Source organism: Podarcis raffonei, chromosome 8, assembly GCF_027172205.1.
Source record: "Podarcis raffonei isolate rPodRaf1 chromosome 8, rPodRaf1.pri, whole genome shotgun sequence".
NCBI lineage: Eukaryota > Metazoa > Chordata > Lepidosauria > Squamata > Lacertidae > Podarcis > Podarcis raffonei.
The window spans coordinates 80,366,824-80,393,521 of NC_070609.1; the positions used below are offsets into that span (position 1 = coordinate 80,366,824).

Below are 26,698 nucleotides of genomic sequence, written 5' to 3' on the forward strand. Positions count from 1 at the left end.
CACCCATCTGGCTGGGTTTCTCCAGCCACTCTAGGCGGCTTCCAACAAAATATTAAAATACAGTGGCCGGTTAAACATTAAAAGCTTCCCTAAACAGGGCTGCCTTCAGATGTCTTCTAAAAGTCAGATGGTTGTTTATTTCCTTGACATCTGGTGGGAGGGCGTTCCACAGGACAGGCACCACCACCGAGAAGGCCCTCTGCCTGGTTCCCTGTAGCTTCATTTCTCGCAGGGAGGGAACCACCAGAAGGCCCTTGAAGCTGGACCTCAGTGTCTGGGCTCAACGATGGGGGTGGAGACGCTCCTTCAGGTATACTGGGCCAAGGCTGTTTAGGGCTTTAAAGGTCAGCACCAACACTTTGAATTGTGCTTGGAAACGAAAATCTACCCACCTGGCGCTCTCCTCACCTCTGATGTCTCCCCCCCCCTTTTCCCCTGCAACGCAGCAGCTTTCAGATTGTGGCGCCTTCAGAAGGAGCGTCTGGAGAAAGAGGAGATTCGCGCCCAGGAGGCTCTCGCCCTTCTGGAGAAAAAGAGGCTGGTGAGCGCGTTTGAGGCCTGGCGTTCCCGCTACAGGGCAGCCCGACGGATCCTGCCGCTGGTGGCTCAGGTGCAGAAAGGGCTGCTGAGCCGGTGAGCTGAGCATGATCATCATAATTTTCATATGTGGGCTTCTTGGTCGCGCCTTACGTTCCTTACCTCTTTGCGACATCTTTCTGGGGTAGGTTTGCATTAGCACAGTGTTTCCCAACCTCAGGTCTCTAGCTGTTTTTGGACTACAACTCCAATCATCCCTAGTTAGCAGGAATTGTAGTCGCAAACAGACCCAAGTTTCCGAAACACTGCATTAGCATCACGCAATGCCTCTCTACGTCTTTGCATGATTAGTTTGCAAGAGGGTGCTCTGCATTCTTCACAAGAGCCTTTCAAGGGAGGCCAGTGTTTGCTTCTCTGCAGCTTTCACAGCAACCTTGCAAGGTAGGTCAGTGTCTCTGTTTTGTATTATTGCTACAGATTAAATTTAAATGTTGGCCTTGCATGATGCTGTTCTGCATTCTTCACAAGAGCCTTGCAAGAGAGGCCAGTATTTGTTACCCTGCAGTTTTCACAATAATAATAATAATAATAATAATAATAATAATAATAATAATAGTTTATTATTTATACCCCACCCATCTGGCTGGGCCTTCCCAGCCACTCTGGGCAGCTTCCAACAAAATATTAAAGGGACCCCTAGCGATTTAGGTCCAGGCGTGACCGAGTCTGGGGTTGCGGCGCTCATCTCGCTTTATTGGCCGAGGGAGCCGGCGTACAGCTTCCGGGTCATGTGGCCAGCATGACTAAGCCGCTTCTGGCAAACCAGAGCAGCACACGGAAACGCCGTTAACCTTCCCACCGGAGTGGTACCTATTTATCTACTTCCACTTTGACGTGCTTTTGAACTACTAGGTTGGCAGGAGCAGGGACCAAGCAACGGGAGCTCACCCCGTTGTGGGGATTCGAACCACCGACCTTCTGATCGGCAGGCCCTAGGCTCTGTGGTTTAACCTACTGCGCCACCCGCGTCCCTAACAAAATATTAAAATACCGCAATACACCAAATCTTAAATGCTTCCCTAAACAGGGCTGCCTTCAGATGTCTTCTAAAAGTCTGGTAGTTGTTGTTCTCTTTGACATCTGGTGTGAGGGTGTTCCACAGGGCGGGTGCCGCTACCGAGAAGGCCCTCTGCCTGGTTCCCTGTAACTTGGCTTCTCACAGTGAGGGAACCACCAGAAGACCCTCGGCGCTGGACCTCAGTGTCCGGGCAGAACGATGGGGGTGGAGATGCTCCTTCAGGTATACAGGACTGAGGCCGTTTAGGGCTTTAAAGATCAGCACCAACACTTTGAATTGTGCTCAGAAACGTACTGGGAGCCAAGGTGGGTCAGTATTGGCATCCCACGACGCTGCTCTGCGACCTTCTCAACAAGCCTGCAGAGCGGTGGCTGTCCCAGAAGGCCACTTTCCTTTGAATTCCCCTTCGCCACGTCCCCTGTCGGAAACAGGTCACTGGGAAGAATCGCAAGTGGGCAGAGTTGCCGCCGAGGGCAGCAGGAGGCTGGGCCATGATGGCCTGATCCTGCTGCCAGACTCTTCCTAAGCCGTTCTGTTCCTTTTCCCACCCCTCTCAAGCTGTTTCCAGGCCTGGAAGTCTGTCGCCGACCGGGAGGCGCTGTGCAGGCACAGCAGGGAAGGCCTGCGACTTGAATCCCTGAGGGTGCATTTCCATCAATGGGCCCTGATGTTGCAAGTCCGGGAAAAGGCCAGGAAGACTCTGCTGGAGCTGTGGGACTTGAAGCGGAAGAGAGCCCACGGTGAGAACTGTAGCAAAGTCAGGCCATCGGGTCCAACTTCCTCAAGATTGCCTGCACTGACTGGCAGCATCTCTTTGGGGTTTCAGAGAGAGGTCCCTCTTCCTGAGCCGCAGCCTCCCCCTGAAAAAATGAACTGAGATTCTAGTCCTCATGGATTTGAATAAAGGGCTGGCTTTCATTACGAAAGCTACAAGGGAAGGTCCTTGTTCCATCTAGCTCATAGCTGTCAACTTACAGATTTGAAATTAAGGCCTCGAAAATAAGGGATCTGCAGCCAAAATAAGGGATTTTCAGAGCACAGGTATGTTCACCTTCTGAGCCCCTCCGAGCCAAAGGCAGAAAGCCCAGCCAGCAGCCAAACGAAGCCTCAAGCGGTGGTTCCCACAGCGCAGCAACCCGGCAAAGGGGATGCAGCAAGGAAAACCACCGTCACGTCTCCGCTGGGAAGCGCTGAGCAAAGGCGAGTCCCCAGGCAACGCGGCTGATTTGATCGGCACAAGGCATGCAAGCTCCACCCCCTAGTCATTCTTAAGACTCTTTATTGGGTGAGCAACGCAGCCAAGCAACACAGTTGGAGCCTCCCTCCTCCCTGGCCGGCAGGGAGGGAGGGAGAGGAGCTGCTTCCTTTGAAACCCGGGAAATTTAAGGGACATCATCAATGCGGGACACAGCGCTGAGATAAGGGACTTTCCCGCCAAATAAGGGACGGTTGACAGCTATGATCTAGCTGAGTGTTGCCCACACAGGCTGGCAGCAGCTCCGCAGGGTTTCCAAGTTTCCCTGGAGATGTCGGGATTTGAACCTGCAACCTTCTGCATGCAAAGCAGCTGCTCTACCACTGAGCTGCTCCCAGTGAGCCTTTCTGAAAGTTTAGAAAAACATTTGTGTACAGTCATACCTTGGGTTACAGATGCTTCAGGTTGCGCATTTTTGGGTTGTGCACTGCGCCAAACCCGGAAATAGTGGAACGGGTTACTTCCGGGTTTCGGCGCATGCACAGAAGCACTAAATTGCACTTTGTGCATGTGCAGAAGCACAACCCGTCGGTGCGCAGACGCGGCACTGCGGGTTGCAAACGTGTCTCCCACATGGATCACGTTCACAATCCGAGTGTCCACTGTACTTGAAATTCCTTCTAAATGCTTATTTTTCTCTCTCCCTCCCGCACTTAAATAAGCAGGAAACATGGATGCAGCTGAAAAGGTTCCTGCAGCCCACGCAAGGTGGTCCCAAAAGAGTGGCGCCGATGCGCTGGACGACTTCTACCACGCATTGACGTTGCAGCAGGCGTTCCGGACTTGGGAATTGAGGTGGCGGGAATCCCAGCGGGCGACGTAAGCACTCAGACCCTGACCTAAGAGCAAAGAAATCGGGGGTAACAGGCACAGAGAGGTCTTTCTTGATCCAAACCACAGCTTTCACGTTTCGTCGTTGTTTTGAAAAAGCAACCTTCTAGTCCTCATTGATAGAGGGCGAAATTTTGGAAGCCAGAGAGGTGGCTGAATCTGGTTTCCGAGGGACTGGTTTTCCCCTCCCACGTCTAGCCGTATGGGAAGTTGCAGGATTCTGGCTGCAGAAATTTTGTGTTTACTTTTTCTTTCTGGAGCAGGCAAAAGGCCCTGGCAGGATCTTCCTCCTTCCCATACCAGTTATTTTGGGGACATATTGTGCTCCGGCGGCACGGCGGCAGCAGGAGGCCCCATTAGCTAAAGTGGTGCTTCAGGTTAAGAACAGTTTCAGGTTAAGAAAGGACCTCCGGAACGAATTAAGTACTTAACCCGAGGTACCACTGTACTTTTCTCCGAAAGCTCACAAAGGTCTTTCCCTTACAGCGCTTTCCGCCGAGTCTCGGAAAGGCGGCAGCTGAGAGAAGCTCTTGGGCTCTGGCGCCTGAAGACTCTCTGCCCGCATCCTCTTGGACTCGGCCCCGGGGACCTCGCTGAGGACCTTCTCCTTGCGTCGCCGGATTCCGAGGAGTCTTCCCTGTCCTCTGGTTTCCATAGCAACGTGCCTGCCCCGCCTCTCTCTAGCGGTTCGCTGGACAAGGTGAGGACAACTCGCTGACAGGCTTCCCTCTGACCCTGGGGTCAATGCTTTGGTGCATAGGTGGGAGAGGAACAAGCAGGGGCAGCAGATAGATATACCCACATCTACCCACACACGATTGATTGATTGATTGATTGATTGAATTTATATACCGCACTAAACCTGGAGGTCTCAGAGCAGTTCACAGAAAAGATGACAACATATAAAATAAAAACAATAACAGTAACCCAATAACTGTCAGGAGCTTTGCCTACACTCGAGTAGGACCCTGGTAAAGACACATACTCGACTGGCATGTTCCCTCCCTCCTGGTTGTTTGCTCGGGAGCTTCAAAAGCTTTCTTCTGCCCGAACATCACAGCGACTGATGCCAACAGACATTGGCACACTTAGGGATCCGCAGAGTTTGCGCATCATGCGTGACAGGCCTCAGCAACTCAGCATTTTGGCTAATCTACTTTATTTACATATAAACACACATGGAGCACTGCAACATGGCTCCCTCTCTCTCTAGGATCAGACAGCAAAGAGAAAGGACAATAGTCCCACTTCACGGAACACAGTAACACAAACATCACTTCCCACTTTGTGGAGTCAAAACATATAGACAACAATCCCATGACTTCAATCATGAAGCAGGAATTCTAACAATAAACGCCCCCCCCCCAAAAGAGCCGCATTTAAAAAGGGTATAGGATGTCAATCAGGTCGACCAACGACCTGGTTAAAAAGGAACGTTTTTGCCTGGCGTCTAAAGTTGTGTAACGAAGGCGCCAGGTGAACTTCCCTGGGGAGAGCATTCCACAGACAGGGAGCCACTGCAGAGAAGGCCCCGTTCTTGTGTTGCCACCTTGTGTTGCTTTCGAGGAGGAGGCACATGAAGGAGGGCCTCAAAACATCATCTCAGGGTCCGGGTAGGTTCTTATGGGAAGAGGTGGTACTTGAGGTATTGCGGTATCTACATGTGTGTGTGTGTGTGTGTATATATATATATATATATATATATATATATATATATATATATATATATAAAACATAAATAGATAGATAGATAGATAAATAGATAGATAGTTCTTGGCATCCGTCTTTCTTGAGATGCAGTTGTGTGTGTCAAACCAGCGTACAGCTTCCGGGTCATGTGGCCAGCATGACTAAGCCACTTCTGGCGAACCAGAGCAGCACACGGAAACGCCGTTTACCTTCCGGCTGCAGCGGTACCTATTTATCTACTTGCACTTTGACGTGCTTTTGAACTGCTAGGTGGGCAGGAGCAGGGACCGAGCAACGGGAGCTCACCCCGTCGCGGGGATTTCAACCACCAACCTTAGGATCAGCAAGTCCTAGGCTCTGCGGTTTAGACCACAGCGCCACCCACATCCCTTTTCATATAATAAATCCCTGCATATTTTACTTAAACTATACCATTCAGTATTCCATTATTACATCTTTGGGTGGGACCTAGGATCAGTTCCCCCCCCTCCATATCTACTATAGTGTAGACCGATTGACACGACTGAACCTATGTTAGTCATGTCCATTAACTTCAGTTCATTCAAAGTGCTGGTGTTGACCTTTAAAGCCCTAAACGACCTCGGTCCTGTATACCTGAAGGAGCGTCTCCACCCTCATCGTTCTGCCCAGACACTGAGGTCCAGCTCCGAGGGCCTTCTGGCGGTTCCCTCATTGCGAGAAGTGAGTTTACAGGGAACCAGACAGAGGGCCTTCTCGGTAGTGGTGCCTGCCCTGTGGAACGCCCTCCCTTCAGATGTGAAGGAAATAAGCAGCTATCCTATCTTTAAAAGACATCTGAAGGCAGCCCTGTTCAGGGAAGTTTTTAATATTTAACGCTGTACTGTTTTTAACACTTGATTGGGAGCTGCCCAGAGTGGCTGGGGAAACTCAGCCAGATGGGCGGGGTATAAATAATAAATTATTATTATTATTATTATTATTATTATTATTATTATTATTATTCAGTGGGTCTCTTCCAGGTAGGACTAGCAGTAGAGACTCACTCTCTCTGTATATAATCTTAAATAAACAAGCATTTAGAAGCACAAAATTAATACTTCTGTCATTTCATGACTGGGAATAGGAACGCAGCTCGGAGGACAGTAGCCAGGCTAGCAGCTCCTCGTCGTTCGCGATTGAAGACTCGGGGCACCTTCCTCATCATGGCTCCCCATCTCCCAGCCATTTCTCCAGTGAGTCGCAAGATCTCGCTGCTGCAGATCTCCTCATGCAAGCGCCGTTCCCTCTGGGTTATGGCCACACCCAGAATCGGAGGCAGCTGCTGGCAAAATGCTTTGCGTTTTGGTCGGCCAGGACTGTGCAGAACCTGAAGGCAGAGCAACACCGCAAGCGGGCTCTCCTCTCCAGGTAAGAGTCTTGGCCAGGAGTCAGCAACCACAAGCGGCCCACGGGGGTTGTTTAACTGGTCCCCGAACTGAGCCGCCCGCTCGGCGAGTCCCCACGCGCTGCACTAAAGCAGCGCGAGGCAGGGACTCGCTTCCGCGGCACCGGAAATCACATGTGTGTGCACGATCTGGCCCAGGGAGGAATCTCCGCTGGAGTGGACTGGCCCAGGCAAGGTAAACCTTGCTGACCCCTGGTCTTGGACAATGAAGGATGGGGGCAAAATCTGATGCAGTTTGCCTTCGAAGGCGAATCTACCTAATTCACAATTTTTCCAATGACACGGGGACCAAAATTCAGCCTTCCTTTGACATTTGCCTTTCTCCGAATTTTGCAATGCAGTTCTCCAGGCAAGTAAAAGAAATGCAAATGCTGGGTTAGAGAAACGCATTAAAATGCATTTATTAGTAAAAAAAAAGGCATCCAAAGATGTATTATATTTGTTAATGTACAGATTTTGCATGCAACCGCAGAAATCACCTTTAGTGAGCTGAATCCTTGCTTTGAGCAAGCAGGGATTCCGTTTATTGGAAGGCATTCAGGCTGAGACTCGGTATAAATTTGTGTTTGTTTAGGGAAGTACAGTCGTAACTTGGATCCCAAATGCCTTGCGAGTTGAACATTTTGGCTCCCGAACGCCGCAAACCCAAAAGTGAGTGTTCCGGTTTGCGAACGTTCTTTGGAAGCCAAATGTCCGCCGGGGCTTCTGATTGGCTGCAGGAGCTTCCTGCAGCCAATCGGAAGCCGCACCTTGGTTTCTGAATGTTTTGGAAGTTGAACGGACTTCCGGAATGGATTCCGTTCGACTTCCGAGATACCACTGTACATTGTTTATAGTCCTAGCTCTCCAGCTGGAGAAACCAAGAAACTACCTAGAAGTACATTGAGGTCCAGAGGAAGGGTGACAGGGGAGGAAGAAATTTAAACGGAGCGACGTAAAATGTATCAGTAAAAACTTCAAAGGGTAGAGAGAATTAGCATAGAGGTTGAAAGTAAAGGGATAGTCTGAGAATCTGGAGGTCTCTCTATCTGCTTAAGCCCATGCAAACCCCTGAGTTGCACCTAAACTTCCAACAACATTAGGGAACATTAAAGGTAAAGGGACCCCTGACCATTAGGTCCAGTCGTGACCGACTCTGGGGTTGCGGCGCTCATCTCGCTTTATTGGCCGAGGCAGCCAGTGTACAGCTTCCGGATCATGTGGCCAGCATGACTAAGCCGCTTCTGGTGAACCAGAGCAGCACATGGAAACGCCGTTTACCTTCCAGCCGGAGCGGTACCTATTTATCTACTTGCACTTTGATGTCCTTTCGAACTGCTAGGTTGGCAGGAGCAGGGACCAAACGACGAGAGCTCACCCTGTCGCAGGGATTCGAACCGCCGACCTTCTGATCAGCAAGTCCTAGGCTCTGTGGTTTAACCCACAGCGCCACCCACGTCCCTTGCTTTGTATTAAAAAAAATGCACACTTTAGGGCAAAATTGCAAAAAATGCGTCTGTAAGGAGAAATTTACACTCGGTTGTTGATGGCCTGTTTAAATTACAGATGATAGTTAAGATTGGGAAGATGACTAATGGAAATGGATAGGTTCTTTCATCCCTTTTTCTATATGAAATTCACCAGGGCTTTCACTTCCTGGTCTGCGGCAGCCGCCTGCTTTTCTACGTGGCGCACGACTCTAGCATGCTTGGAGAGGGCCAGGCGGCAGCGTCTTCTGGCGTCCTCCTTCGGGAAGTGGAAGGCGGAGTTCCTGAGAGCTGAGCGGCGACGGAAAGACGAACGCCCGCGGCGGAGACTGGCGGGGTACGGGGCGACGTGGCGATGGAGGAAAGCTATCAGGGGGTCCTGGGCTCTGCGTTTTAGCTCCATCAGCCAGGTGAGCTGGGGGTGGTGGAGGGTTTCGCAGGTGGCTGGTATCTGGGGTTCCAGGGCTTGAACAAGAACGTAAGAGGAGCCTGCTGGATGACGGCCATCTCGCCCAGCATCCTGTTCCCACAGTGGATGACCAGATGCCCCTTATGGGAATAATAATAATAATAATAATACAGTGGTACCTCAGGTTACAGACGCTTCAGGTTACAGACTCCGCTAACCCAGAAATAGTACCTCTGGTTAAGAACTTTGCTTCAGGATGAGAACAGAAATCGTGCGGCGGCAGCGGGAGGCCCCATTAGCTAAAGTGGTGCTTCAGGTTAAGAACAGTTTCAGGTTAAGAACGGACCTCCAGAACGAATTAAGTTCTTAACCTGAGGTACCACTGCAATGTATTATTTATACCCCGCCCATCTGACTGGGTTTCCCCAGCCACTCTGGGCGGCTTCCAACAGAATACTAAAAACACAATAAAACATCAGACATTAAAAACTTCCCTAAATAGGGCTGCCTTCAGATGTCTTCTAAAAGTCAGGAAGTTATTTATTTCCTTGACATCTGGTGGGAGGGCGTTCCACAGTGCAGGCGCCACTACCGAGAAGTCCCTCTGCCTGGTTTCCTGTAGCTTTGCTTCTCACAATGAGGGAACCACCAGAAGGCCCTCAGAGCTGGACCTCAGCGTCCAGGCTGAATGATGGTGGTGGAGACGCTCCCTCAGGTATACAGGACCTTTGAGGCCGTTTAGGGCTTTAAAGGTCAGCACCAACACTTTGAATTGTGCTCGGAAATGTACTGGGAGCCAATGTAGGTCTTTCAAGACCGGTGTCATATGGTTTCGGCAGCCGCTCCCAGTCACCAGTATAGCGGCCGCATTCTGGATTAGTTGTAGTTTCCGGGTCACTTTCAAAGGTAGCCCCACGTAGAGCGCGTTGCAGTAGTCAAGGGGGATCTGAGCACAAAAGCCCTCTCGGTTTCCAGCTGTCGGTTTCCAGACCCCGTGCCTAAAATCCCAGAGAGCCTCTGCCGATTTGGCTCCCTCTAAGGCAGTTTCCTGTGCAAATCCTGCCATGACCTCTTGACCCCTGGGTGTATCCTAACCAGGGTGGATAAAAATCAATGATTTTTTAAAAATAAAATAAAATAATCGGAGTTTTTTTTTTATTTAAATCGGATTTTTAAAATAAAATGCTTTTGGAGGAAAAATCTTTCTAAAGATAGTTTTCTATTTAAGTTACATTAAAGTTTTTCATGTCTGCTAAAGCTCAGTTGAAGTTTTTTTATTTAAAGAAACCGTTTAACCACATCAGTTAACAAACATGGATACATATGCTATAATGTTATTGTTTCAGTTAAATAAATTGTTTAAGTTGTTATTAAGGAAATGATTATTTTTCTCCTTCCAACACAGCACATCAGAAATGTTGTCCAAATATAAACAGTTAACTTATTAAACCTCACAAGAATTTCATAATTATCTGTCTTATGTATTTCTAATAGTATAATGAAATCAGTAATTTTTGATATAACTGTAAAAGCTACTCTGGAAATTTATTCTTCCAAAAATGAAACCTTCATCTGGTTGTAAATATTAAGATTATACCAGCAAGAAAGAGCCTTTCTGTAAAAAAATGATTTAGATCAAATCTTACCGACTAGTGATTTAAATCAAGTCTTACTGACTAGTGATTTAAATCAATATGATTTACCGTATTTTTTGCTCTATCAGACTCACTTTTTCCCTCCTAAAAAGTAAGGGGAAATGTTTGTGCATCTTATGGAGCGAATGCAGGCTGCGCAGCTATCCCAGAAGCCAGAACAGCAAGAGGGATTGCTGCTTTCACTGCGCAGCGATCCCGCTGGCTGTTCTGGCTTCTGAGATTCAGAATATTTTTTTTCTTGTTTTCCTCCTCCAAAAACTAGGTGCGTCTTGTGGTCTGGTGCGTCTTATAGAGCAAAAAATACGGTGAATCAAATCCACCCTGATCCTAACCCTGTTTTCTTGGAAGGAGATCAAGTTTGGCTTTATCCCTTCCTTCTTTCCAGGCCAGCGGCTACTGGACAAGAGCGGCCACCTTCCGCCAGTGCGTCCGGCGGCAGAGCGGCTTCATCGGATCCCGGAAATTCCTGAAAGCGCCCCTTCTTTGGCCAAGCAGTAAGGAACTCCCCCTGTCTGTTGTTTTCTTGGGGAATTTGCAGGTGCACAGAAAGTTTTATTGACGCTGGAGCAAAGCCCTTTGGGCCTCTCTCAGACTTTCCCAGCCTACCCCTTTTGTGCCCTTCCTTGAGGTTTTTTTGCTCGGCCGGAAATGGGTCTTTAAATTTTGGGCATGTCTCCTACCTGCCCAGATGGAGGACAGGGAGAGGAGAGCATGTGAGTCTCTGTGGAAACTAGCATGCTGTGGAAAATTAAAAATTAGCATTTCCTGCTCTGCCTGCTTTTGCCGCTCGTCCAAGCAACCGTGGGCAGGAAATGGGACCCCCCTCCCCAAATTAATTGACATTGTTATAATTTGGCTATTATTAGGGGAATTTTTTTGGGGGGAACCTGTTTGCATATTATTAATAATAATAGATATTGTCATAATTTGGCTGTTATTGGGGGAATTTGGGGAAAATAAAAGCTTATTTGTAAAATCATCATGATGACAATTGATATTGTTAGAATTTGACTATTGGGGGAATTTTGGAAAAATAATAAAAACTTATTTGCAAATTAATAATTGATAATTGTTAGAAGTTGGCTATTATTTGGGGAATTTTGGAAAAATAATTATAACTTATTTGCAATATAATAATTGCTATTGCTATAAGTTGGCCATTATTGGGGGAATTTTAGAAAAATAATACTTATTTGGGGGGGGGGGAGGCGCAAAAGGAAATGTGACCCCCTGGGAGTATTGACGTGTAGCATAGTTCGGCGCAGATCAGAGGGAGAGAGACAGGGCTACACCAGATAGCTGTCAGTTAGTAGTTTTATTAAGGAGCCAGAACAGGAAACAGTTTGCCAGGCGAACTTCCACAGACGGGGAACCACTGCAGAGAAGGCCCCGTTCTCGTGTTGCCACCCTCCAAACCTCTCAAGGAGGCACATGAAGGAGGGCCTCAGAAAATGATCTCAGGGTTCAGGTAAATTCATATGGAAAGAGGCGGTACCTTGAGGTATTGTGGTCCTGAGCCGTTTAAGGCTTTATAGCTCAAAACCAGCACTTTGAATTTATGTCAGCAGTGGGCAGGGCAGAAAGTAGGCAGGGCATCCTCGCTCCCCGCCCCTCTGTTTCTGCCACCCTTTCACCGGCTGAACCTGGCTCATCCATTGTGCGTTAACCTGGTTTCTCCTCTTTTAAGGGCGCAGGCGGACGAGCGACGAGGCTCCTCGGCCAGGCTTAGCCATCCGTTCCAGGCTGACTTGCAGTTCTTTCCGCGTCTGGCTGACGCTCTACAGATGCCAAAGCAAAACCCTGGGGCCACAGCGGGCCCCCATGCATCTGGAGGCAGTAGGACAAGGCAGCAGACATGGGTGGAGCCAGGAGACGAGGCCCGAAATGACCCTATTCGCGGTGGGCAGGAGGTGGCTTGGGTAAGGCTGTGAGCCGTCAAGTCTGTAGTGTGCACAGAGGCAGTAGAGAGAGAGAGAGCCCCTCAGCTGGGTCAATGTAGCCTCACATTTGAAATCTTGCCTGGTCGCCAGAGGCGATCAGGAATTTCTGTGCAGACGAGTAAGCAGGCGGGGGGAGGAAGGGATTTTGCCGTGCTTCCCCCACCAGCTCCTTTGGTTTCCATCTGATCGGCAGAAGAAATAATATATATATATACACACACACACACACACACACAGATACAGTGGTACCTTGGTTTACATATGCTTCAGGTTACATATGCTTCAGGTTACAGACTCCGCTAACCCAGAAATAGTACCTCGGGTTAAGAACTTTGTTTCAGGATGAGAACAGAAATCGTGCTCCAGCGGCAGCAGGAGGCCCCATTAGCTAAAGTGGTGCTTCAGGTTAAGAACCATTTCAGGTTAAGAACGGACCTCCGGAACGAATTAAGTACTTAACCCAAGGTACCACTGTTTTTATTTATTTATTTACACACACACACACACACACACACACCCAGCCACTCTGGGCAGCTTCCAACAAAATTTTAAAAATACAATACAACATCAAACATTAAAAACTTCCCTAAACAGGGCTGCCTTCAGATGTCTTCTAAAAGTCAGATAGTTGACAACTGACAGGAGGGCGTTCCACAAGGTGGGTGCCACCACCGAAAAGTCCCTCTGCCTGGTTCCCTGTAACCTCTGCTTCTCGCAGTGAGGGAACCACCAGCAGGCCCTCGGCACTGGACCTCAGTGTCCGGGCAGAACGATGGGGGTGGAAACGCTCCTTCAGGTATACTGGGCCGAGGCCATTTTGGGCTTTAAAGGCCAGCACCGATACTTTGAATTGTGCTCGGAAACATACTGGGAGCCAATGTAGGTGGGGAACAGAACGTCTTGCCACTCCTCTGTCGCTACTTGGTAGAAGTCTAGTGGGGAAACATGCCTTCTACGAGGGTAACAGCTTTCGTTTCTGTGCTGGCCTCAGTGGAGAAAGAACTCTAGCAAAGTGGAAAATCGCCTGCCTTGCATACCGAAGGTCACAGGTTTGATCCTTGGCATCTCCCAATCTGAAATTCTTAAGAGCTGCTGCCAGTTGGTGTGCACAATACTGGGCCAGATGGACCAGCCCTTGGTTCAGAACCATGAGGACTAGGATCATGGAAACGCAGGCTGCTAGCCTCCCGCTGGTGAGAGGCTGAAGGAAATGGACATTTAAATCTGCAAGGCTGGGTTGATATATGAATTCTGGCACCCTGAAATTCATAGCATGTTGTACGCTGAAAGAAAATTATATGAAAATGACGTACCGGTGGTGTTTGACTCCTAGTAAGTTAGCAAAAATGTTTAGAAAAGGTACAAATCCCTGCTGGAAATGTAAAGGAAAAGAAGGTACCTTTTAGCATATATGGTGGACGTGTAAGGTAATAAAAGTTTTCTGGGAGATGATATATAATGAAATGAAAGCTTTCTGGGAGATGATATATAATGAAATGGGGGGGGCGTTTAAAATTACCTTTGTTAAAAAAACCAGAAGCCTTTTTATTAGGAATTATAGGTCCCAAAAGATCAGAAAAGACTTTTTATGTACGGGACAATAGCCGCTTGGATGCTACTAGCCCAGAGATGGAAAGAAGACAAAGTCCTTACTAGAGAGGAATGGCAAGCTAAGCTGACGGACCATGCCAAGATGGCAAAACTGACTGGAAAACTCAGAAACCAAGAGGATAAAAACTTTTTTTAAAAATGGGGAAAAATTATAAGTTATTTAGAAGACCCCCTGCAAGCAGATGGAAACATTAGCAGGATTTTAATCTCACTTGTAATGTAACCATGGATAATATGGATTGATAGAAAATATAGGTTATGGAATAATATGCAGTTGTAAATGTTGAGAATAAGCTGTTTCCTTCTCTGCTGCAGGAGGAAGTATTTGACACGGTGGAAACACCGCGTCCTCCTGCGCCGATTCCAGCACAGAAAGGAGAAGAGGTGCCTGGCGGGGGCATGGGTGGTTTGGAAGGATAGCTGCCAGACAGAGCTGGCAGTGCAAGCTTTGGTGAGTGTGTATGAGAAACTCAAGGCGGGATGAAGTGAATAACCCTGTCGCTTTTGTTCAACCTCCACTCTGTTCTTGGGAAGCAATCTGCAGCAAAAGGAACCTCAGTGGTGTGGTGTTGTTGTTGTTTAAAAAAAAAACCCCCCACTGTTTTTAAGTTTCTAGTCCATAAGGGATATAAGAAGCTTGATAACTCATGGGTGGTGCAGCGGTCAGGATAATGAGCTGGGGTGCTGTCTCCCAGTCCGAATCTCTGCCTCCCCCCCCGCACAGGAAATCATTCCCCCCACCGCCTTTCTCAAGGTTTCCATCTGTAGAATGGGCGCAGGTAATGCTGGTTTGCCTTTGTTGCCGTCAATACTTGCTGGGACGATGCAGGTGAGGTGTTTATAAGCACCTGCAGCCTCTTTCTTACGGTGGAAAAGTAACTAGGACTATTATTTTTTTAGGACCAGGGTTGCGTTCAGATGGGCTGATTACTCTTTTCGTGGGAAGGTTATACAACGTCTGCTGTCCGCTGAGCAGTCATTGCAGCTTATGTGCCGGGAGTTTACAACAGTGTTAGAAACTCAGATATACAATGGTACCACAGGTTACAGACGCTTCAGGTTACAGACTCCGCTAATCCAGAAATAGTGCTTCAGGCTAAGAACCTTGCTTCAGGATAAGAACAGAAATCGTGCCCTGGCGGCGTGGCGGCAGCAGGAGGCCCCATTAGCTAAAGTGGTGCTTCAGGTTAAGAACAGTTTCAGGTTAAGAATGGACCTCTGGAACGAATTAAGTACTTAACCCGAGGTACCACTGTATAAGCTAGGTGGCAAATGGCTCCTTAAACCAGGGTTAGTCGCCGAAACGGAATGCCCCGTTGCCTTTTTTGAGCAGGCAGCTCGAAAGTTGTGTTTTTCAATACTTTTTTTTTTTGTTCCTGAAATTCATTCGGATAAAGTATCGCAGATAGAATTCTACAGGATGTGTTGCTGGTGTGTGAAAACAGGCAAGATTCGGGGACCCCTAGGCACGCACCTCCAGATGGTGGCAACATCAGGCGCTATCTTGGCGATTGGGCATCTTCACTCGATTGCAAATTGCCCCTGGCAAATCTCGATCACTGTTTACAGCCAGATTTAATATGTTTCCCTCGATGATAGTAAGAGGAAGATATTTAGCTCTCCCAGAATCAGAGCGTCTCTGCAAATGTAGCAAACAGGAACCTGATACTTTGGAGCATATTTTATTTTCTTGTGATTTTGGCATTTATGCCAGAAGACAATTTATTAGAGGGCTTACAACTCAATAGGCTGATTTCTGTGCTACCAACAGTTCAGGACCTGCTTTCGGACAGGAATGATCAAATTACTTTAATAGTGGCTGAATTTTTGAGTGCTGTCCATGTAGAAAGACTGGGCCATTATAAAGAGATTTAGCGGTTCTTAATTGATCAGTGATGTGGTAGTGTTGTATTGTATTATTTATGCAAATTGATCTTCTCTGGAGTTAAAGATCTGACTGGGACAAACCTTGTTATGCTGAGCTCATATTTTGCACAATTTGTATACGGTGTCTGTTTGATGATGTGTGGTTTGCTATGCCTAATAAAGGATATTTTGAGTTTTGAACACTGTTTACAGACTAACCTTTCCCAGCCCTGGGGCTACATTCCCTTCCATGGGGCTGGGTGCCAGAACAATGAATATATAATTTTACCTCTGAACAGTAGGCTGTATTCTGCCTTACACACCCCTCTAAGCTCCATCCAGGCAACTGAGGGGCGCGATCCGAGTTTGAGGACACATTTGCAGTTAGGCAACACCACCTGTGGAGGGTGCAAAGGGGGTGGCTTGGGGAGGGATGGACTAGAAGGCGAGTCCATCTTCCCACATCTGGCCTGCAGGACCAAGGTCCCCAAGCCTTAAGTATTGTTATAGATTTGGGGAGGATTCCCACCACCACCAAACTCTAGAAATTGATAAATGGTAGGGTTTTGATGAGGGACGTGGGTGGCGCTGTGGGTTAAACCACAGAGCCTAGGACTTGCCAATCAGAAGGTTGGTGGTTCGAATCCCCGCGACGGGGTGAGCTCCCGTTGCTCGGTCCCTGCTCCTGCCAACCTAGCAGTTTGAAAGCACGTCAAAGTGCAAGTAGATAAATAGGTAGGAAGGTAAACGGCGTTTCCGTGCGCTGCTCTGGTTCGCCAGAAGCGGCTTAGTCATGCCGGCCACATGACCCGGAAGCTGTACGCCGGCTCCCTCGGCCAGTAAAGCGAGATGAGCGCTGCAACCCCAGAGTCGGCCTAATGGTCAGGGGTCCCCTTTACCTTTACCTTTAGGGTTTTGATTTAACTGGGATGTGGATGGTGAAAGAATAAACTGCAGAGCTGTGCTGGACAGGGAATCCCTAGGCTAGCTTAGGCAAAAAACCCTGGCTGGCTTAACAAAGAGTGAATCTTGTTAATGCGACAAAAGGAGTTGATGGGGCCATCCAAGAGGAATCCTTTTGACAGATGCTGCCAAGGTGATGTTTGAGGTCGCAGGAGAAAAGGTTTTTTGAGCAAGGAGCTGGGAAGAAGAAAAATTGGGATCCATCTTGGGGAGGCCGGCTGCAAGATGCCTTGGACTCCAAGGCCCCATTGCTGTGGAGTCCAAGCCCCTTCTGAAATCTCCCCACAGGTGAGGCAGAGGCTGGCGCAGTGGAGCTGGGCAGTCTGGAGGCGGCGCTGCCTGCAGAGCTGGGTGGCTGAGCGTTTCCTGGCGGGCGAAGAGAGGCAGCTTCTCGAGCAGGTAAGGGCGAGCGATTTCCCAAACTGTGCGCTGGGGGAGTGCTAGGATTTCACCCCAAAACCGCCGGTGGTGTGCTGCGGGACAGGAGTCTAGCAAGCAAAAGCTTCCCTCCCAGGCACCTAAAGCACAACTTCCCTTAGAAGAGGTTGCCCACTGTGTCTCTGCATGCTTCATGACGCTCCTCCAACATTGCGCCCCGCTGTGGTTTTGGCTGATTCACTTCCTGTCTCTGCCAAGGAGTCTTCCGTTAGCTCCCAAAGCAATTCCCCCTGGAGGTTGGCTATTGCAGCTCTGTAGTGAGTCACTGTTCTGGGCCCAGACTCTTGCCATTCAGTGACTTGGACAGAAGCACAGTTCTTTTTCAGCCTTGTATACATATACTGTATTTTTTGCTCTGTAAGACGCACTTTCCCCCTCCTAAAAGGGGAAATGTGTGTGCGTCTTATGGAGCGAATGCAGGGTGCGCAGCTATCCCAGAAGCCAGAACAGTAAGAGGAATTGCTGCTTTCACTGCACAGCGATCCCTCTTGCTGTTCCGGGTTCTGGGATTCAGAATATTTTTCCCCCTTGTTTTCCTCCTCCAAAAACTAGGTGGGTCTTATGATCGGGTGCATGTTATAGAGCGAAAAATACGGTACAGTGGTACCCCGCAAGACAAATGCCTCGCAAGACGGAAAACTCGCAAGAAGAAAGAGTTTTCCGTTTTTCGAGGTGCTTCGCCAGATGAATTTCCCTATGGGCTTGCTTCGCAAGAAGAAAGCCCATAGGGAAATCTCCGGGGACCTCTTTTAAAATGCTGGCGGTCGGGAGCAAAGACTTTCGCCCACCGCCGGCCTTCAGAAGAGGTCCTGGACCTCTTCTGAAGGCCGGCGGGGGGCCAAAAGTCTTTGCTCCCCCCCGCCTGCCTTCCCGGGACAGCGGAGACTTCTCCGCTGTCCCAGGCGATCTTAAAATGCTGGCGGGCGGCAGCAAAGCCTTCGCTGCCGACCCCCAGCATTTTAAAAGCCTGGAGCTTGCGGGGCGGGAGGTGGGGAGAAGGGCTTTTCTTCCCACCGCCAGCCTTCAGAACAGCCTTCTGAAGGCTGGCGGTGGGAAGAAAAGCCCTTGTCCCCCCCCCCAGCCTTCAGAAGAGGTCGGGGGACAGACTGTCCCCGGACCTGGTTTGAAGGCGGTTTCCATAGGAACGCATTGATTGATTTTCAATGCATTCCTATGGGAAACCGTGCTTCGCAAAACAAAAAACTCGCAAGAAGAAAAAACTCGCGGAACGAATTAATTTCGTCTTGCGAGGTACCACTGTACTTTAGAACGCCCTACATATTGACATCAGTCAAGCACCTTCACACAACATTTTTGCTTAGGCAGGCCTACCCAGATACGCAGAATGTTGATGTGTGCTTTAATCCATTTAGCTCAGGGTTTCCCAAACTTGTGTTTTCAGCTGCTGTTAGACTACCATTCCCATCATCCATGGCCACTGGTCCTGCTAGCTAGGGATGATGGGAGTTGTAGTCCAAAAACAGCTGAAGACTACAGTTTGGGAAATCTGGTTTAGCTTATCGCCGATTTTGTTTATTTTCTGACGTAGCAAAGAATTGTTTGAAAATTCCCTTGTTTTATTCTTTTTGTAAACTGCTTTGAGTCTTAAAATCCTAGCACCCTAGAGTTGGAAGGGACCCAGCCAACATGGGCAGGGTATAAATATTGTTATTAATCACAGCTAAACAATCAGGCAGAATATAAATGTTATGAAATAAGTAAATCGGATGCAGAGAAAGACCCCATTATCCAAGCTGGGGCAATTTTAGTGTTTCAATTTCTAGATACCAAAGCAGGGAGGTGTTAACAGAAATGTTAAGAAAAAATGATTACACGAGGTCAGGCTATTTTGTCCCATCTAGCTGGCCAAGAGGGAAGAAAAGGATCATCTGTTTGTGTCTCAGGGGAACATATTTGACAATAGGGCTTGGAATGGTGAACTCTGCTGGGGTCACAGTCAGCTGCTTCCCCCAAACTCTGCTGTGAGAGTACAGTGATACCTCGGGTTAAGAACTTAATTCGTTCTGGAGGCCTGTTCTTAACCTGAAACTGTTCATAACCTGAAGCACCACTTTAGCTAATGGGGCCTCCTGCTGCCGTCACGCCATCACCGCACGATTTCTGTTCTCATCCTGAAGCAAAGTTCTTAACCCGAGGTAATATTTCTGGGTTAGCGGAGTCTGTAACCTGAAGCGTATGTAACCTGAAGCGTATGTAACCCGAGGTACCACTGTACCTGCTATCTCTGACCCTTTCCATCCTTTCCCTCCCTCAGGCTTTTGGAAGGTGGCGGCAGCTGACAGCCTCCCGTTCAGAGGGCAGAGGTGACTTCTAACAGGCCGAAACATGTTTTTTAAGATTTCCAGGGCAGCGAGTGAGTCTGCAGGCAAAAGGAAATGGCAGCTTTCCACCCCCATTTTGCCTGCAAAAGCCTTGGCAACTGAACATTCTCCAGCCTATCAGATTACGACTTGGAAAAGCCCAGAACCTTTATAGGTAGCATGAGCTTTCCATCACAAATCTCTTCTCTCTCTGGTGGAGCGAGCACTCGTCATTTTTTTATTGCTCAATAAAACACTAGCAGCCTCAAAGTCTTTTTTTTTCTTCCTTCCTTGCAAAGGAACAGTGCCAATCGACTTGCTTTCAAATTACAGCTGGGCAACTGAGTCATAGGCTGCTATACATTAAAGCGCATTCCCCTCTCTCGATGGCTCGAATTCAATGCTGTTTGTGTCCCCTCCACTCCTGTGCCCATTTTATAGGTTGCAAACCGAGGACATGATGCCCAGAGGCACCCGGTGCATCCCTTCTTTGTCAGGCCTTTGTAAATCCTTCATGAACTTTCACCTTTTCATACCATAAATAAGCATGCCAATCAAAAATATTGTCATGTCTTTCTAAGTCTAGAATGTGAATTCTTTAATGTCATCCATTCCTTCAGCCAACAAAGACAGGATGCCTCATAGTATAGTCTCATATCCGGCAGGGGGAAAACCTCTTTCTTTTGCATCTATCAATATTTTATATTTTATTCTCGGTTTTTTCCCTTGCCAATTATATTTAGAAATACCTTTTTGCCATGCGTTGAAAAAATCTGTCTAGCCAATCACCGGAATCAATTGAAACAGAATAACATTCTTGGCAATACATTTATCTTTATAATCAACACTCTATGTAGTAGTGAAAGATCCATTCTGCTCCAAATTTGCAACTTTAATATCTTCCCGAAAAGACCCTAATGTTGGGAAAGATGGAGGGCACAAGGAGAAGGGGACGGCAGAGGACGAGATGGTTGGACAGTGTTCTCGAAGCTACCAGCATGAGTTTGACCAAACTGTGGGAGGCAGTGGAAGACAGGAGTGCCTGGCACGCTCTGGTCTATGGGGCCACGAAGAGTCAGACACAACTAAACAACAACAACATCTTCCCAGGTTTTTAAATAATCTTTAAACAAATTTATATTGTTTGCTGTTGCCCATACACCTAAATACGTAACCCATGGCTGTGCATGCAGCCTACATTGAAAGCAGGTGGCTTACTGCAAAGAATTCTGGGAACAGTAGTTTAAGGGTGCTAGAAATTATAGTTGCTTGAGGGGTAAACATCAGTTTCTGATGTTTGGGGTAGCTTTTGGGACTTTTTTGTTCAGAGAAAAAGTGAGGAAGAGGCACCACATTGATAGAAGCTTATAAAACGATGCACAGTTCGGAGGAAGTGGAAAGAGAGAAGTTTTTCTCCTCCTCTCACAACATCATGGTCATCCAGCGAAGCTGAATGTGGGAAGAGTCAGGGCAGAGAAAACAAAATGCTTTTTCACACAGCTATGGAACCGTTAAACTATGGAACTCACTGCCACAGGAGGCAGTGACGGCCACCAACTTGGATGGCTTTAAGAGAGGACCAGACGGATACATGGAGGAGAAAGCTATCGATGACTTCACCACCATTCTGGCAATGCTTTGTCTCCACGGTCAAAGGCAGCCATGCTTCTCAATGCCGGTCGCTGGGAACTACAGGAAGTGAAGGAATGGGTTTCTGTGCAGTCAGTTTGAAACGGGACCCCAAACCCCCCTTTTCTTCTTTCTCCAAGAGAGCATTTCTAAAATGCATTAACTTGAGCTGTTGAGCAAATGCATAACAAGAACACAGCTGTATAAACAAAGCTCTCTCCTTTATCAGTCACGGCAGTGGATGACCTTGGCTGTTCCAGTGGAGTAGGGATGACATGTCTGGGTCTTATCTTACCACACTCTGATGCACAGACCTAGTCCGGGAACAGCGCCAGAGTGTGTTCTTGGAGTTGGTGACCTCTTGCTCCAAGATAAGAGTATAGGAAGAGGAATACCCTTTTATGGTCAGAAGTACAGGAAGGAAAACCCTTTTATGGTTAAGAGTACCGGAGCAGGAACATCTGTGATGTCAACCTGCGTGTACAAGCTGACATGGCTGGATTCCTGGGGAAGGGGGAGAGGGTGCCTGGAGGATATATATACTGCGTGAAATCTCTCATTTCTTTGGACTTGCTGTGGACTGACCACGCAGGTGCCTTTCTGCTGCTCCGGAGAGCAGAAATAAAGAACTCTTTCTCTGAACCAACCCTCGGTGTCATTTGGCTTCCTTCCTCCCGTCCGGGAGCAACGCAGAGCCCACCAAACGGTAAAGTCTAATAAGGCTACAGAAGGACATGCTCATGTGCCCTGGTCTTATTTGTGGGCTTAAGCAAGACAAAGGAGATAGTGTCGGACTTTCGGAGGAAGAGAGAACTAGCCCCGCTGTACATCGGGGAGGGCGGTATGGAGAGAGACTCTTCCTTTAAATTCCTAGGAGTTTCTCTCAGTGAAGACCTTACTTGGAAAATCAATACAACCCAGGTGGTTAAGAAGGCCCAACAGAGACTCCATCTCCTCAGAGTATTGCGAAAGGACGATGTCAATTGACATTTGATTGTCCTTTCATACTGCAACATGGTGTGGTACGCTGGTTTGCCATCAACTGATAGGAAGTGCCTACAGAGGGTGGTGAATACAGCACAAGATTTTATGGGCTGTCCCGTGAATCCGCTGGATGAAAAGGCGGAAGAACGTTGCCTCAGGAGGGTGAGGAAAATTCTCAGGGATGATTCACACCCTGGCCGGCACTTTCGTGATCTCCTGCCCTCAGGCAGAAGCTATAGAAGCAGGATTAGTCGCACCAACAGGGTAAAGAACAGCTTCTATCCGTGGGCTGTTAGGCTGCTGAATGAAAAGATAACGACAGGGCAACTGACTTTCGGGTTTGGTGGGGAATTAAGACTAAGAGAGCTGAGTGGATGAGAAGAGGATGATGGGTAAGATGCCCCAATGACCTGACCCATCAGGGCTGCTCTTAGGTTCTTATGCAGCCTTGGTAGGTATAAAAGGTAAAGGACCCCTGGATGGTTAAGTCTGGTCAAAGGCGACTCTGGGGTTGCGGCTCTCATCTCGCTTTCAGGCCGAGGGAGCCGGTATTTGTCCGCAGACAGCTTTCCGGATCATGTGGCCAGCAGGACTAAACCGCTTTTGGCGCAACAGAACACCGTGACAGAAACCAGAGCACATGGAAATGCTGTTTACCTTCCCACTGCAGAGCTACCTATTTATCTACTTTAACTGGTGTGCTTTCAAACTGCTAGGTTGGCAGGAGCTGGGACAGAACAATGGGAGCTCACCCAATTGCAGGGATTCACTTTTTTATTTCCCATTTGCACATACTCTATTTCGGATTGTGACAGCAGTTGTTCGTTAAAGCTCCGCCATAACTTGATGCATTTTTGCAAAACTGTGCAATTATTGACCGGAATCTTGTTTGTTTCCATTCCTGCACTTGCATTGTTAAAAGGTAAAGGGACCCCTGACCATCAGGTCCAGTCGTGGTTGACTCTGGGGTTGCGGCGCTCATCCCGCTTTATTGACCGAGGGAGCCAGTGTACAGCTTCCGGTCCATGTGGCCAGCATGACTAAGCCACATGGCAAACCAGAGCAGCGCACGGAAACGCCGTTTACCTTCCCGCTGGAGCGGTACCTATTTATCTACTTGCACTTGGACGTGCTTTCGAACTGCTAGGTTGGCAGGAGCAGGGACCGAGCAACGGGAGCTCACCCCGTCGCGGGGATTCAAACCGCGACCTTCCAATCGGCAAGCCCAAGAGGCTCAGTGGTTTAGACCACAGCGCCACCCGTGTCCCCACAAAGCCTTGGAAAAGAACGAAACGAGACTTTATCTCTCTCACACATGCACCAACCTCCCGCTTAAGGCCTGCTTGCTGCTTTTCTGTATTTAGGAGAAAGCCGTCCTGGCCTGCAGCAAGCACAAAGGGAGATGGTGGGTGTATGTGTGTATTTTTTGCAGGGCCTGCCTCCCAGCTGGAAATCCTCATCCCCAACTCCCTTCTCTTTGTGACATCCATCACCTCTTCATTAAATGCTTGGATAGGCAGGCGACCGCTCCACCTCCTCTTCCTCACACCCCTGGGTTCCTTTTTCCGCTGATTAGGCTGATGATGAAGGAGCCTGCTGGGAACAGCTGAGCCTTCCCCCCCCCAGCACACCCCCCAAAGTGAAGCTTCCTTGTATGTCTTCAGGGACATGCTTCTCGTCTCATTAGCTCCCGCCTGTAATCGATCGGGTTGGGATTAACTTGTGCCATCAGCCGTTTGCTCCTGGACTCTAGGGTTCGTGTGGGGGGAGATACTGAGCAGAAGGAGAAATAAAAAGTACCAGATAAATTCATGCTCGCTCTGTACCAGACCAGAAAGGTGGACAAGCACCTACAAATCCCAAGGAGCTTAAAAGAGGGGCCTGAGGGAGATTGCACCTGGAAGACAAAGGATTGTGCAAAATTTGGGTTAATGCTCAAGAATGCAATGTAGCAGACATCACGTCTTTTGAAGGCGCTGAGACTTTCGGCTTCCGTTCAGGTTGAAAGAAAAAGTTTATAGCCAAGCTAAGGCGGGTGGTGCTGTGGTCTAAAGCACTGAGCCTCTTGGGCTTGCCGATCGGAAGGTCGGTGGTTCGAATCCCCGCGACGGGGTGAGCTCCTGTTGCTCGGTCCCAGCTCCTGCCAACCTAGCAGTTCGGAAGCACACCAAAAAGTGCAAGTAGATAAATAGGTAGCGCTCTGGCGGGAAGGTAAGCGGCGTTTCCATGCGCTGCTCTGTTTTCACCAGAAGCGGCTTAGTCATGCTGGCCATATGACCCGGAAAAACTGTCTGCAGACAAACGTCGGCTCCCTTGGCCAGTAAAACGAGATAAGCACCGCAACACCAGAGTCTGCGACTGGACTTAACTGTCAGGGATTCTTTAACTTTTTAAATGGATTAGAAAATGGATTAGAAAAATGTAATTAGATGGAGGGGGGGGCAGAGTCCAAGGGATCTAAGTGATCCCAGAAGTGTAGAAATTGAAAATGATGTGAATGCATAATAATGTTTAAAAACTGAAAATAAAACATTAAAAGAAAGAAAAAGTTTATATCCCTTCTTATTTTATTTATATTTCATGAACTTTATATACCCTAAGCCTCAAAACAGATTACAGACTAGCACAAAGTGCTTGGGATTTTTTTAAAAAACAAAGGATGTGTTTATAAACAGATAGCGTCATTTGTGGGTTTGGACCAGCCGCACCAAAAATCAGGCAAAGTTGTGCTGAAGTCACGTTTCCATCTGGCATGCTGGTTCAAAAAGGCACCCAAATATTGATGTCGATCCTCAGGAACTCTTGTATTATCTCAAGATGCAGCTGAACCTGTGGCCCCCGAACAGGCCTAAGCCATGCAAAAGTGATTTTTCTGTCCACCATCTTGTTGCAAAATGGTGCCTGGCATTCCAACAGCTTAAAAAAGTGTGCCCCCACCCCCACCAGGAACTCCTAATGCAGAGTTTGGCAACAATATCACAAGAAACTATGCCCACAAATGGGCAGAGTCATGCCAGCGTTATGCTTTGTTCCGCCATCTTGATTCAAAATGGCGTCCGGTACCCATATGTTTCTGCCCCACAAGTCCCAATGGACATCAGCCATGGGTGTTTGAGGGGGGAAAATGGTACGTTACCATAACTCCCTGCATTCACCGCGATGTGCCCAACCACACTGCTACAACGTGAGTCCCTTCTCTCTCTCGTTCAACACATTTTTTAAAAGGCAAGTCAACGTAGGCATCAACTACATTTTATTTCATTTCAATTTCACTTCTCTCCTTCCCTTTACAAGCATTTTAAATACTTCCCCCTCCCCTGCAAGAGAAAACGAGAAGACGCAGGAAGGAGACCACGATCCTGCGCCTTTATAATAAAATAAAAACAAAATAAATAGCCGGCCACACACTGCGGCTCCCCAGAGGAGGGCAGTTGCGTCGCAGGCGGTTGGGCTCATCCTGATTTTCTGCAACTCCCGTTCTGAACTAGAGGCTTGTGAAGCCGTCAGTCCCATTGAGGGTGTGCACTGAAGCAGCAGCTGAAAGCTTTCTTTTTTAGAGTGCAACCCAGAAACAAGGGGGGTGGGCCAGACAGAGATTTGGGGTTTTGGGGGGGATAAGGATTTCTAGCTGCCGTTATTATAAGGGGAAAAGGGATTGTAACAACCCAAGAAGGGCTCAAAATCATCCTCAGAGTCTTTTGGATCAGAAGGGAGATGCGCCTGTCTTAACTGGCCTCCTGCTTTGAAGGCAATGGGGGGAAATTTAGCCAACGGCGCCCCCTAGAGGAGTGTCTGGGCCACTGTGGTTCCAACCTCGCATCCCTAAAGGTTTTTGACCGTGCTGCCAGCCAAATCTGGGAGGCTGCCTCTTCTCCCGTTCACGGTTCCGCCGGACAGTTCAAGAGCGTGTGCATGTCTTCCAAGACCTGCCAGAGGCAGCTGTCCAGGGGGAAGTCGTTGTCCACCAAGTTGACCAGGTAATAGTTGTCGTGCATGTACTGGAGGATCATGCGAGAGGGGGACTCCTCTTCGTACAGCTTGGCCCACTGCTCAATCCACAGGGCAAAGGCCTCATCCTGTCCGAGGGGGGCAGAGAGAGAGAAAAGGGTCACACTTAAAAACAACTTGGGGTGGGAGTGCAGGAGGAACTATGGGAAACAAATTATTATTATTATTATTATTATTATTATTATTATTATTATTATTATTAATAATTGAATTTATATACCGCCCTATACCCGGGGGTCTCAGGGCGGTTCACAGAATAAAATCAAGATATAAAACCACAAAATACATTAAAAAAAATTTTTTCAGGGCCTAGGATGCAAATCAGATCAACCAAAGGCCTGCACTAAAAGGGAACGTTTTTGCCTGGCGCCTAAAGGTGTCTAATGAAGGCGCCAGGTGAACTTCCCCGAGGAGAGCATTCCACAGACGGGGAGCCACTGCAGAGAAGGCCCCGCTCTTGTCTTGCGACCCTCCGGACCTCTTGAGAAAGAGGCACACGAAGAAGGGCCTGGTGCCTTCACTATACACCTTTAAACGCCAGGCAAAAATGTTCCTTTTTAACCAGGCCTTTGGCTGATCTGTTTGACATCAA

At 48.2% G+C, this 26,698-nt stretch overlaps 2 protein-coding genes across 10 annotated transcripts in view; one reads left to right on the top strand and one right to left on the bottom strand.

The window, feature by feature from the left end:
* The window catches only part of C8H1orf167 (chromosome 8 C1orf167 homolog), a 145,435-nt gene that overhangs the window by 20,116 nt on the left and 98,621 nt on the right, over positions 1-26,698 (top strand). For 2 of the 9 annotated variants that reach the window (XM_053401077.1, XM_053401074.1), the window contains exons 8-18: positions 447-633; positions 2,174-2,355; positions 3,533-3,689; positions 4,188-4,401; positions 6,496-6,779; positions 8,440-8,692; positions 10,732-10,840; positions 12,034-12,265; positions 14,213-14,348; positions 17,015-17,125; positions 19,440-19,870. In XM_053401077.1, the coding sequence (XP_053257052.1) occupies positions 447-633; positions 2,174-2,355; positions 3,533-3,689; positions 4,188-4,401; positions 6,496-6,779; positions 8,440-8,692; positions 10,732-10,840; positions 12,034-12,265; positions 14,213-14,348; positions 17,015-17,125; positions 19,440-19,499 (1,925 nt within the window). In that variant the 3' untranslated portion in view covers positions 19,500-19,870. Of the gene's footprint in view, positions 1-446; positions 634-2,173; positions 2,356-3,532; positions 3,690-4,187; positions 4,402-6,495; positions 6,780-8,439; positions 8,693-10,731; positions 10,841-12,033; positions 12,266-14,212; positions 14,349-17,014; positions 17,126-19,439; positions 19,871-26,698 lie in introns of those variants that run through there. The other 7 variants (XM_053401078.1, XM_053401080.1, XM_053401082.1 and 4 more) reach the window with 5 other exon arrangements.
* Positions 25,335-26,698, bottom strand: part of MTHFR (methylenetetrahydrofolate reductase) — a 37,142-nt gene continuing 35,778 nt past the window's right edge. The window contains exon 12 of the mRNA XM_053401088.1: positions 25,335-26,174. Within this exon, the coding sequence (XP_053257063.1) occupies positions 25,977-26,174 (198 nt within the window). The 3' untranslated portion in view covers positions 25,335-25,976. The remainder of the gene's footprint in view (positions 26,175-26,698) is intronic.